At 34.3% G+C, this 14,261-nt stretch overlaps 1 protein-coding gene across 2 annotated transcripts in view; it reads left to right on the top strand.

Annotated features, from left to right (window-relative positions):
- The window catches only part of LOC148627812 (uncharacterized), a 64,440-nt gene that overhangs the window by 13,671 nt on the left and 36,508 nt on the right, over positions 1–14,261 (top strand). For both annotated transcript variants that reach the window (XM_088579415.1, XM_088579424.1), the window contains exon 2: positions 4,699–5,581. In XM_088579415.1, the coding sequence (XP_088435541.1) occupies positions 4,699–5,581 (883 nt within the window). The remainder of the gene's footprint in view (positions 1–4,698; positions 5,582–14,261) is intronic.

Below are 14,261 nucleotides of genomic sequence, written 5' to 3' on the forward strand. Positions count from 1 at the left end.
ATGTAGAGTTTGTGCTGCATATTTATCGGTTTGATTCGACTTGCTAGATGTCGTTAATAAGCCAATGTATTAATTTACTCAGTCTCCGGATCAGTGTTGCTATATACATCATCTGTAAAAGCGGTAACTATTTGGTGGCCGATGTGTCTGTCCACCTATTTGCATTTTTACATGTATGCTTGACTGCCTACAATTTCTTCTCTATAAATATAAGAATAGGTGAAAAGTTGATTGATAACATGCAAAGTGATAGCGAATCTCCAGATTGTTGTGGTAGAGATGGAGTCCCTTTCTCGACAGTTGGTAGTGACATTATTAGAGCGATGAAGTGCATAAATCTTCTGTGTCATATATAAGAAAGGAGGACTTGTAGCAAGTTAACATATATACCTTCAACTTTTACCAAAATACTGCTGCTGGCTTCGTTTCAACCAGGAATACAAGTTTTTCGAGTTCTTATGAGCCTACTATTTTGATCGTTATTTGAAGGATGTTTTTGTTAATTTTTAAGTGCAATAATAACGTACAGTGATGCGCATAGATTTAGGGTTTCAGTCAGACAAATACATACAAGTATATTGAACAGTTATTGATACCTTCGACTTTGATGAAGGACATTTTTTCAACCATTCTGAACCGATATATGAATTTTTGCATTCCGTAGCTTTTTTTGCCATAAAGCACCTTCAACCATGCATTATGATTCTGGACTTAATCGATTACTGAACTTCAATTTGCCTTAAATTGCATGGCATAAATATATATATATATATATATGTACTTTGTCACTGAGAATCAGTAGGATATACCTAACTACCTAGTCCTTGTTGCAACCGGAGGCACATAGGTTAAGGACCAGCCGTTTCCACTATTATCTTCCTTTGTTTTCTTTTCCAGCTCACTCCTTGTTATTCCCATATCTTTCATTTCCGCCTCTACCATTTGCCTTCAGGTGGTCATGGGGCGACCCTGTATTTATTTACCTTCTGCTCTCCATCTGAGAGCGACACTGATGTTGTTAGTTGGTTACCCCAGAACATTCCAATCCATCGCCAGTGATATTTCCTAAGTATTGTACGCATGTCTGAGGAGTTTGTTCTATCATGCGCATTTTTTTGTATTTTATTGCAGGCCAGAATATCCTCAAGATCTTTCTTATGCTTCCGTAATGAAAACTTGACAGTTTGCTGATGTCGCTCTCGGTCATCCCCCATCATTCGGCCCCATATTACATTACTGATAAGACACAACTGTTGTATAGTCTGATCATGGTGGTCCTATTTATGCTGTAGACTTCCAGAAGCTCGGAAGACTGATGAAGGCACTTCTTGCTTTCCCTAATCTTGCCTTGATGTCCTCTTCCCTGCCACTCTCTGTTGTTACGATGTTTCCAAGATATGTGAAAGATCTTGCATTCACCAGGCTATTACCATCTAACTGTGTCCCTTGCGGATGTTTCATATTCAGTGACATAACTTCAGTTTTCTACACGTTGATCTTCATTCTAGTGCTGTTTATTTGATGTCTTGTTCTTCATATGTGCTTCAATATGCGATAAGCATGCATAGTCAACATCTTTCATATTAGAAAAGAGGGTCCACTAGATGCCTGTGTTATTTCCATTAAGGGTGGATCGCATTTACCCAGTCTACAAATATAATAAAAAGACGGGATGACATTACACATTATTCTTTGACTCCAGATTTCAGAAGAAAGTTTCTATACTGCGCATTTGAACTCCTCGTAGACAGCATTTTAAGTCAATTATTTTAGATGGATTCCATAGTGTCTTTAGATCTTCCATAAGCAGTGGGGTATACATACGAAACACAAAAATGAAACATCCAGTTCTTGAATGTACCCAAGAACCAAGTTATTATGCATTGACCTAAAATGAATGATTTTTCAATAAAATTTCGGTTGTAAATCTGAGAAATACGAAGGTCAATATTTTCAAATATGTTTATTGAAATGTACTTGAAAGTTTTTCATAGTCTCTTGACGTCTGATCAGGAAATAACACACTCAACCTGAAAATCAAATATACGTCTATATTTTAAATTACCAGCTACTAACTGTATCAAATTAGTATCATTTTATTATACCCTGACTTGGCTGTTTCAATGTATAAAAAAATAGTTACATAATTCCCAGCTGTCAGGGAACGCTTTTTCAAAGACGTGTAAAACGATGTCTAACTCTCTTACTTTGACATTTTTGTTCCGCTACAGCAAATGAGTAATTACCTAGTTAAATTTCTTTTTATAGGTCTGATTTTAACGGCTAGCTATTCTAGAAACAAATGTACCGAAAGCGGACTATATGACTTTCGCAGAATGACATCAGCAGTTTTATTGTTAACTTGTGTGATAATTCTGATAGAAACAATGTAATAAGCTGGTACTAAATAAAACATACCTAAAACGAATAAAGTGTGCAATTTCAATCACAGTGTTGAATACTAAAGGGTGATTTGAATTTGAAAGCTTTGCTTAAATTTCGATTCAAGGACTAGAGTGACGTTGTTTGTCTGGTAACCCCCGAGACAAATAGTGTACTTCTCATCTTTGAAATTCTTTATAGATACCATGCGAATTTTAAAGCACTGTTTCGTATTTAAAACGGAAACAACAGTTTTACTTATATATTATACGTTGAACTGCACTGACTATATTGCATATTTCTGTATTTTAGAATGCTAATAAATGTGTTTATTGCAGATATGTAATTTTTTACTATCACGCAAATACAAGTGACTTAATTGCTAATGTGCATGTTCATGATATCTCTGACTAGATTGATCGGAAGTTCATCAGACTTGTCGTTCCTGGAATTCCCACTTGGCATTGAATGTAAAGGCTATGTCATGAAAGAGCAATGCAATTAACATTTTAAACCAAAAGTTAACTTCGTGTTACAATGTTTTAATTACTGATATTTCATCATATACTTGTAAGGGTACAATCGACGTACAAAACCTTACTATAGTTTTAGGATTAGAGGAGTTTTTTTTTTTGGAGGAAACATAATTATCAACAACAAACATACAAGGTTTCTTTCCAATAAGTCTTATTCTATGTCATTGCACTGTACACCAAACCAAAAGCACTGAACTTTGAATCAACACGAGAATGTTTGAGTCGTTGAGGATGTAATACTTATTATTTTAGCCAACCTGGCCATATGCCATGTGAGCTATTACCATCACTAGAAGTCCGTCGTCGTCGTTAACACTTTTTCAACCTCTTCTCTGTTACTACATGACCAAACCAAACACAACTTAGTATGAATACTCCTTAAGGAACTCTGCATTGAACCGTTGAAAAACACGGCTGCTGTTACTAAAAATAGAACATAGGGGTCAGCTAGAAGTTTTTCGCATATATCCTAAATCGTCAGGTTTGACCAAATTCTGACTGGGTAAAAGTGTTCGACGAGATCTATCTTTAAGAGATTTTTTGGTTTTATCTGTCCAGACGTGTTGGAGTTACTGCACTTTTTGACGTTTTTTTCCCGAATTAAAAAAAAAATTGTTTACATTTTTAGCCAATATCTTGAAAACTGTGATAGACAGAAAGAGACTTTCAATCGGTGAAATGATCCTTATAATAAGGTCTACAAAAGTATATAAAGATCAAAGCTGTCAGACGACTCCTTGTTAGAGTCATTGCCCTTGAAAGGTGAAAAATGTTATTTTAGTAGCTTTCAGTGAATATCTTCAAAACTAGAATAGATAAAAAGTAACTTTCAATTGATTACATGATCCTTATGATTAGTACTACCAAATTCTCCTTTGTGTCAAAATTGTAAGACAACTCCCAGTTATAGTTATTGCCCTTGAAAGGCAAAAGAATTAAGCAGGTGAGTGTTTCAGGCTCCTGTGAGCCTCTCGATTATTGTTAAGAGTCTGAAATGGTGATTATGCAATTGATAACTTACGAAACTGAAGGTTACAGTCGTGCGAGAAAACGCAAGATTAAACAAAATTATAACTATAATTCAATCCCATTGGAAATCATTTTAAAATATAAAGTGGTGACAATGTCCGCCCTTACCATTATTTTCTTTTGTTGTGCACGAACATAGAATTTTTGTTATGATTAATTCCTAACACGGAGAAAAATAAAACTTATGATTTATTTTACAGTGTAAATAAGTGAACATTTTTTATAAACTAATCGCAGTTAATGGTTGTAACTATGCAGAACTATCTCGCACCTGCGATGTAACAAACCCTATATGGAGACACACAATCTTTTACTTTGACTTTATACTCTCTTTAACAGGGTTATTTTGTTATAATTCAGAAAAATGAAGTCTTCCCACAGACTACATATTTTGTCGTAGGTTTGCTGTTCAACATGAGCCATAAGCGTGTTCAATTACAACTTTTGATGGCTAGGGATATTAATTTCCGTTTTAATTTGTCTAGGGATGATTTCACTATATCTTTTAAGAACAAAGATTATCCATGACTGAGAGAGAATCTATATTTCAAAGTATCACGTCAATCATATTTCATAATAGATATACCTAATGACATCTTTAGATGACATTTTACTAATAGCACTGTTGTATAGTTATTGCCACTACCAGTAGTTCCCCGTAAAAAGCCTACATGCTGAAGTTCCGAAGTGATCTATAATTACACCAATTATAAAGAGAGTAGTTGTTTAGTTCATATCTCTCTTTTTACAGAAGCCGATGATTATTCAGATGGAAGCTGTTATTCACGGAACACAAGTTTTGACAGATTTTCAACCCGTACACTTCCTGTGAGACGGAAGCGCCAACAATCCCTCGACAAATCGTACGGCAATTATAAATCTTGCCCAGGGCATAATTCCGCTTCTTCATATGAGCAAGCGTATTTAAGCAGATCACCAGCCAAAAGAAGATTAGATTTCTGTCTTAAACGACGTGCAAACAGTGTTCAATTACCAAAAAGGACATTTAGTGCGCCATGTGAATTAAAAGATATGGCAGAATGCGACGAAAACGAGACTGATGTTGATTTACTTGACGTTGACCAAAGGGAAAACGAAAGTAGTTGTAGCACCAGTCAGAACTCTTCAGTGGACAGTTGTTATAGTGAACTTTCAAGTCTGCCTGACAGACGACGAACTTCTTGTCATAGTTGTTGCTCAAGCACAGGGCATGATGGAATTTATAGTATTTTTGACATTGTTGGAGAAAGTTTCGAAGCAAGATTTCCATGGCAACGAGATGTAGCTACACAATGTAATATTGTTGTAGATTGTTGTCGTGATTGGTCGGTATCTCGACGTTGTTCGTCACATAATGGACTAAACTCGCCAGACTCTCAACAACTTTTGACTTTACGTAAAGCAAAATTACATCGGAGACCCCATTCGATAGGTTGTGTAGAAAACGAACCATATGACGAGGAGTTACTAAGAGTTCGGTTCGAGCATTCTCAGCAGCCACGGAAATCTGATTCGTGTCTACAAGTATCACCACGTGCTAATCGTCGACGTTCATCGCCATTTTACCTTGATGACCCCGGATCTGGTTCTGTATCTGACCTTGGATCTATTTCAGAAATACCAGATTATGAGCGGTAAGTTATCTAATCATTTTCACTGGCATAGGTAGAATACATTTTAGCTTAGCAAATACATATACCGATATCTAACACATGTGTGCACGGTTTTGCTATAAAAAGTGCTGAAATTTGACCTTAAAGGGAAATAATTCAAAGGCATCTTGGCCAACGGACACTTATGCAGGTTTTGTAATCAGAATCCTTTCATTAAATAAAACTTTTTTTAAAGATGGAAGCAAGCAACTGCAACAACGTCAATTACAGTACTTTTCAGTTTAAGCCCCTGCGGAGACTTAATAAATCTTGAAACAAAGACTATAAACGTTTCATTCTAGCTGGTCTGATTAGTTGAAAAGAAATGATTAAAACCTACTTTACATGCAACGCACTTTTCAAAGAACAATGGAAACACAAAACACACCAATTATACCCCGTCATACAACGAAAAGGAACAGAAAAAAAAAAAAAACAACAGTCACTATAAGACAAACAATGAAAACAAGAAAATGCGCAATTGATTCGAAATATATTTGCTAATATTTAAATTTCTATACAGGTCAAAAGCAAAATCTATTACAGTATCCAATGTTTGAACTTCAGTGCAATTTTGTCTGAAACTTCTGTTTTGCTTGAAAAAAAAATGCGTTTAACTTATGTGTCACGTATCGTAAAATTAATTTGACTTTAATTATGTTAGTATATATATCTATCATATAAGAAAGCAAGATCAACGAAGAGTCAATGAATAAGAAGTAACAAAGAGATGTAACTCATGGGAAAAGATATCTTCGAGAGCACATTAACAAGGACAAATAACAAGAAAGACCAAAACTTAATGTGTCGGCACGACACGAATGCTTGGCCTTCAAAATTTTCTAAGTTTAAAGGCCCCCAGGAGCCTGAATCGCTCACCTGGTTATATGTTTGCCTTTCAAGAGCAATAACTTGAACAAGATGTCCAAACATTTTGACTCACGAAGACTTTGGTAGGACTTATATGGATCATTTCTACAATTGGAAGTTTCTATTAAGAACATCATTTTCCGACTTTCAAGGGCAATAACTCTAACAAGGAGTCGTCCAACAACTTTGATCCAATGCAGACTTACAAAAAATGTATAATAAGGTTAATTTTCGCAATTGAAAGAATTTGGCTTAAACTAGAAGTTGTGGAGATGTATAAAAAAAACCCTTCTGACTGACACCTTTGCTTTTCCTTTAGTAACAGCAGTCATGTTTTTGATGGATCAAAAAATCTTCACATTACTTATATGCAGGATACCCTAAGGAACATTTATACCAAATTTGGTTCAAATTTGTCAAGTACTGTCTGGGGAGAAGATTTTTGAAACATTGAAAAAGGGCAATATCTCCAATATTGCCTAACAGATTAAAACGAAAATTTAAATGCAGATAGATCTCATCATACTGAACACTTTTACCCAGTCAAAATTTGGCTAAATCTAATGGTTTTTAGAGATACATGCGAAAAACTTTTGTTTGACCCGTATGTTTTATTTTTAGTAACGGCGGCCCTGTTTTTCAACGAATCGAAAATCCACATATCTTTTCTATGCAGGACACCCCAAGAAGCATTCATAGCAGGTTTTGGTTCTAATTTCTCAAGTAGTATCAGAGGAGAATAGTATTGAAAAATTGTTAACGACAACGGACGACGACCACCACGACGGACGCCAAGTTATTGCAATAACTCGCATGGCCTTCGAATTTTTCTTATATCATGGACCATTACTCAAACAAAAATCAATGAACTCATTGACAAACAAAACTGTAACTCATAAATATACACCTGAATACAAAAAAGGGATTAATATCTCTAGGTTTTACAAAAACCCGGAAATCTGGTCGTAACACTAATTTAATAGAGGGACACATTTGCATCAAAAGTTACAGAACCGGGCATTACTTAAACTCATTGTGTACATGTAACACACCAATGTACACCTGTATACAAAAAAAAAAAAAAAAATCAACATCTCAAGGTGTTTAGAAACCGGTCTCAACAATATTTTTTTCTAAGTTAAAAGGGGCAGAAACCTAAATTGAATCAAGGAACCAGAGCAGAACTAATACGAGCTCTGCAACTCATCAATATGAATTTGCATACAAAAAATTAGTCCAATAGCTCAAGCTGTTTCAAAGAGTATCTTTTTTTTCTGACTGAAAGTGGCACAACACAATAAAAATCAATGAAATCATCCTGAACCCAACCTCGATCTGTAACTTATGCATTTGCATATCCAAGTTTGTTTAAAATATTCTCAAATTAAAATTACATGTAGACGACGCTTTTTTTCTTATGACCGTTATTCATAATAACATGTACTGGGTGTTTGTCCGTTCTTCAAAGGAAAAGTTGACGTAGAAGCCTCAGAACTTTACTTCTACTGAATGCTGAGTAGATGATATATATATTGTTCTATTAAATTCTCACGAAAAATTCATATGCACTTGTCTTAAAGCGTCTCTCAAGAGAGTATGTGGGTTATAGAGTAATTGTCTTCTCCGACGCTTGGAAGAGAACGTTCCTTATTTTCCTCACATGAGAGTAATTGAGTAAATGAAATTTATAGCTTTGTAAGACAAATTGGTCACTGCTATTCAAAACTCATTTCAGGCGGCAAAATTCCACAGAATTTTCTGTTCAAGAAAGATTGTTATAGTTTAGTTGATATCCGTGGACTGGTGTAGAAGTAGAAATGGAACGGCGCTTAGAGACTTACGAACGGATAATTGACATCCAAAACCACTACTTACCACTTTTGCAAATTCATTAACGTTCATTGGCGATTAAAAGTCCTGAAATGTACGAGGGGACCTATTTTACACATATTGACATCATAGTCCTTTATGTTTGCGACACCGTACTTCTAAATACGTTTGTTAGTTCCAAAACATATTCTGTTGATAATTTATCACATACCTGATAACAAAACAAAAACAGGTACTGTTTTTAGAAAGCATAGGACAGTTAACCTATTTATGACTGTTATGCATAGAATGAAGACATGTTTTGAATAGTTTTGACCAACTTGCCTTCTCATTAAAAGAATAGCTCTCATGTGAGATGAACATGACACTTGTAATATCAAGCTTTCGGAAAGGCAATTAGTCTATAACCCCAGTTCTCTCTAAAGGGACACGAAAGACAAATACGTATTCATTTTATGTCAGACAGAAATTAAGAAAATTTTGGTGTTCATAAGGCATTGTAAGTAAAAGGTTTGTAAATTGCTAAATGATCAATTTTGAGATAAAATGAAAAGCGGGACTAGCGATAGTACATGACGATCGCACTTACAGAACGAATGGAAGTATGTTCTCAAGTCTGAAGCAAAATAAATGAAAAACTTAGCTTAACAACAGAATAAATTACCAAGTAACATCATGAATTTTCTGTCTATATAATTTGATAAAGATCCATCAACATATTGATACCACAAGGCTTATTTTTTTGCTTTAAGTCTCACCCTCATTATAGTCTATTACATCCCTCCGTCAGCTAGAAATCCAAGTTTACTAGATGTGTATAGTTGGTTAAAGAATGAATATAATAATGCGCTTGCCTTAAATAAAATTACTTGTTCGTTTCGCAAAATTGCAACGTAATGGATTAAACCATTATAGTCAACATATATTCTATACGGCCTGTCGTAATTGACATTTGTCAATTAAAGTGTCTTTTTTCTTACAACATTGCAAATAGTATAAAATAGGATGTATTGATTATCTCTTTGAAGTAATCCCATGGGATTATCTGCTGAACTCAAACAACCGGTGCTTTGTGAACCTATGGAGTTATAGCATTGTCTAGAAAACACAGATGACTTGATATGTAGATTAATCCAAATACTACAAAAATTCAGAGTATTTGGACTTATTTAAGAGTGATTAAAAGAAAAACATATTATTTTTTGTTGAGTCGTACTAAAAGTGTTTGTATGAATATTGAAAATCTTTCAATACTACAACTTTCGATGGACACGATAATCATCGACCAGTAACGAAACATATGAATTGTGACATAACGTGTTAATATATATCAAACGAAGTATTAAATTCACACTACAAGATTGATATCAACTGTGGTCTCCCTTTGGCTTGGTTTGATTTAATAAGATGGTTTTAAGCCCCATTCGCATGACGAAAATTTACATAGCCGAGCAAATTTGCAAATTTACCTGAAATTTGTATACGTGTGCAAAAGGAAAGCGTCAATGTCTTTTTCAAATCAGCACATAAAATCGTATGTGTTGGAGGTTCATGGTCTGATTATTTTGGTAATATTGATGGGTTGGGGCCCTCAACTTTGGTTTATTAGAATCCGTTAATTTGATTTGTAACAAACCTTCTGATTGGTTGTTTTTCTTTGACAAACCAGGTTATTTTGTATAACCTAGCTTGGTACAATAAAGTCATTACTGTCGATTGGTCCGCACTATCCATATTACGGTAAAGTTTTGATTACGAATCAATTACCATTAGTTGGGCTGTCGTTCATTTGAGAAATTAATTATAAGAAATGTTTCTAATTTTTGAACAAGTGATACCCAATAACTTTGTTTCGACCCGTTTACACTTTTAAAACTTCTTCGCAGTAAATAAGAATACGAATAAATAAGAAACATTCCTTGAATAAAATAATATTTTACCGGTTATTATTATTTATTTGTTGGTTCTGTTTGAATTTCCGTATTGGCTGCAATGATTGTAAACCCGAATATGAATACTAATTAACTGTTTACTACACTAAACAGACCCCCCCCAAAAAAAACCAAAACAAAACAAAACAAAACAAACAAACAAACAAAAAACACAAAACAAACACAAAAACAAACTACGCCCCCCCCAAAAAAAAACCAAAAAACAACAAAAACAAAACAAAACAAAAAAGTAACAATCAACAAAAACAAATATTGTCTTGATTGCGATTGTATTCTTGGATGGAATTTGCATTTCTATTTTTTTTGTATTTCCCGAAAAAAAAAAATTCTACGTTTAATAATTAAGTAGCAGTCTTTGTAAGAATCATGCAAATTCTGTAACACGCGATACACGCCAAAAAGTTACACATTTCTTTTTTTAAGTTGCTTTATAGGTCTTTATGATGAAATGTATAATTATTCATTCCAATATGTCAGCTGCTCTTAGGAGTTACATGTGAGTCACATTGAAAATTTAATGCTTTCTATTGTATTTTAGTTTCTTTCACAGAGGTATCTCCTTTAATTTTGAATTCTACTGTACATTCAATGTAATTTTTATTTCATAAGAGCACGGGTTTTATGAGAAGCCACATGTTAATTTCTGATAACTACAACATTTTAAGCAAAAATATAAAAACTAAAAATATATAGGCGTTCAAACCATGTATCACATTTTTCACGATTCTTAGTTGGAGTGCTACTTAAGCTTGCACAAATATTATACCGTAACTACAGCTTTAAAAAAGTTTTCAAATTCGTTATCACGTGTTTACGTAATTAGGCGTATGCAGGTGAAAATTTTGGAATCGCCTCAATTTGTTGGAAATTTCACAACTTCATAAAGTTTGCCCAATATTTCGCTAAAATGGGAAAATGATAGCCTACACCCTCCCTTTTTTTATAAATCAAATTTCTGTATAGGAACCTCCCTTCTGGATCAGCCACTGAGTCTCTACAACTGAAAGTCTCTTTGTTTGTTAGAATCAAACAATTTCTTGTACATGCATCATCCTCAACATACATTCATCTTTTGCCTGCTACATTTTTATTTATGATTATATGTTACCAATAGCACAGATCAGGCATAAATGAAAGCCACTATATATACACACAGATAAAAAAAAGTAATATTTTAACTTCACAAAACCTGCATAATTTGATTCTTTAAAAACATAGCACAAGATTATATAAAGCTCTTTTCATACGGATACCAGGAAATCATCCCTAATTTCTCATTGAAAAACGTACGTAAAAACCCATGCGAAGGACTAAATGTGACAGGTAAATATTCTTCGCTGCGGTAGCCCGACACGACCCTGTCGCTGCGTTGGACAGCCATCCCCTACGGTCGTCCGACACGGCCCTGTCGCGATGCTTGGACAGCACTCCCTACGGTCGCCCGACACGGCCCTGTCGCAGTGCTTGGACAGCCATCCCTACGGTACATGTAGCTTGGTAAACTACCATACTTCATCGAATATATCTTGCCTGAAAATGAACAAACACATTTTTTTTTAAAATAAACGGTTATAGATTAAAACAAAAAGTAAATCTTGAGAACATCGAAAAGAATAGCTGCATCATAAAAAAAGAAAGTTAAAGATTGACCATATCATTAATTCATGCGTTCAATACATCATCTTTTTCACCCAAATTTACTTTCTACATTTAGTGGCACTGTTTAACGAATCTACACCGTTGGCCTCGTGCTATAGAACACTTGATCATTATCAGTACCTCTGGACAAATGTTCTGGTCTATTGCATCCAACCCATTTAATAGCTGTATAATACAATATAGTAATTTTTTTTGTTTTTATCCGTGCAAAATTGATCATGAGAATAGGACTTTGGTGTTTCATTTGCAAGTATTGACAAATGAGCACATCTAAAACCAAGTAACTGAGGTTATTTCTTCACATGCAGTCATTCCTTAGGTGATAAAGAACCTTTTTCAAGTTAGATCCGATTGTAATTAAAACGAGATAAATCATGACATCTTTCCTTTGTTGACATTTTAAAATCAAACTTCCGTTTTTTCTAACATCAAGCAATGGTCTCTAATATATTCTGAAATATTTTCTCATGTTTTTTTTTTCAAGAATGCCATTTTGCTGCAAATAACCTACAGCAGTTTTTTTGTGGACCCAGACTAATTGTTTAAAAGTCGCCGTTGTGTCAGTATACATCTTGTCAACGAAGTATCACTCTAGGAAAAGCTAGATTAGAAATGACACATCTGTTTACATTGCACGATTTAATTACTTATACGGAACTGTAATGGCCTCTTATTAAAAACAGCAGGATGTATACAAATTGTGTAGGCTGGTTAATTCAACAGTATAAGCAATTCCATAAGATACTGAAATTCCATTAAAATGTTATGATTATAGGTCAACACTGTCTACGATGCCCCATCAAAAGGTAACGTTTATAAGAGTACAACTCGGTTAGATAAAATATTCTTCAAACATTTTTTAATGAAAGCAAATGATTAGCAATGATGTTTTCATGTTTAAAAACAGTGTAAAAGATATCATATCACTGGAAGTGACAGACATGTAGAAAGATGCCAAACTAGTTAACACTACTCTGAGTAATCAGTATGATCAATCGAATATAAGTCATCTGTATTTTTAGCTCATGTGGCCGGGGTCGGATGAGCTATTGCCATCACTTGGCGCCCGTCGTCGTTAACAATTTTTCAAAACTCTTTTCCTCTGAAACTACTAATCCAATTAGAACCAAACTGGGTATGAATGTTCCTTAGAGTATTTTGCATAATATTATTCTGAATTGACGTGGGGAATTTTGATCTGTCGAAAAACATGACCGCCGTCCGTTACTAAAAATAGAACGTTGTGGTCAGACAGAAGTTTTCCTCATATATCTCCAAAATCGTTGGTTTAAATAGGAGAAAGTGTTCAGAATGATTAGATTTATCTGTGGAAAAATTTTCGTGTAAATTCATTAAGCGATTTTGGAGTTATTGCGCATTTTTGATGTTTTTATGGCTATTTTTAACGTTATTACTTTAAAAAATCTTCTCCTCAGAAACTACATGACCAATTCGAACCAAACTTAGTATGAGTGTTTCTCAGGGTATTCTCCAAAGAACTGATCAGCCATCATCAGGGGATTTTTTATCCGTTGAGAAACTCGTCGTTACTAAAAATTGAACAAAAATGTCCGACAGCAGTAAAAGTTTTTCCTGTATATCTCCTAAACCGTTAGGTTTAGCCAAATTCTGACAATGGATAAAAGTGTTTAGCATGATGAATTCATTATAAGACATGTTGGAGATATTGCCCTTTTTTCGATGTTTTTTGGCTATTTTTGTTATTAATTCCAAAATTCTTTTCCTCTAGAACTACTCGACCAATCTGAACCAAACTTATTATGAATGTTTCATAGGGTATTTTGCATAAAATTGGTGATCGGATTTTTGATCCGTTTTAAAACATAGCTACCGTTACTAAAATTGGAACAAAGGGGTCAGTCAGAAGTTTTTCTCGTATATCTCCAAAACCATTAGGTTTTGCCAAATTCTTTCAATTGCCGACATGATCCTATTTATAAGGCCTACTTAAATCTGCATTGTATCAAAGTTGTCCGACGACATCTTGTCGAACAACTCCTTGTTAGAGTCATTGCCCTTGAAAAGAAAAGTAATCAGGTTCGCAATTCAGGCTCTATGGAGCATCTTGTTGTGTTATAAGTTCGACGGACATGGTTTGGTGGTATTAGTCGGTTACTTTCCTTTGGTTTTGAGTTATTATAATTACTTTTATAATAATCAAAAATATATCTTTTTATCTTACACAGTTACCTATTTCTTAAAATAACCATAAAACTGTTATGTATTTTATACTTGGATAGGTGCTTCTACAATGTTCTTAATCTTCTACTTGAAATACTAGCTCTTCACTTCTGTTAAAACAAACTGGAAGAAATGCTAATAATTAGAAT

Source organism: Perna viridis, chromosome 1 (genome assembly GCF_037379345.1).
Source record: "Perna viridis isolate PV_CMFRI_1.1 ecotype Kerala chromosome 1, ASM3737934v1, whole genome shotgun sequence".
Lineage (NCBI taxonomy): Eukaryota > Metazoa > Mollusca > Bivalvia > Mytilida > Mytilidae > Perna > Perna viridis.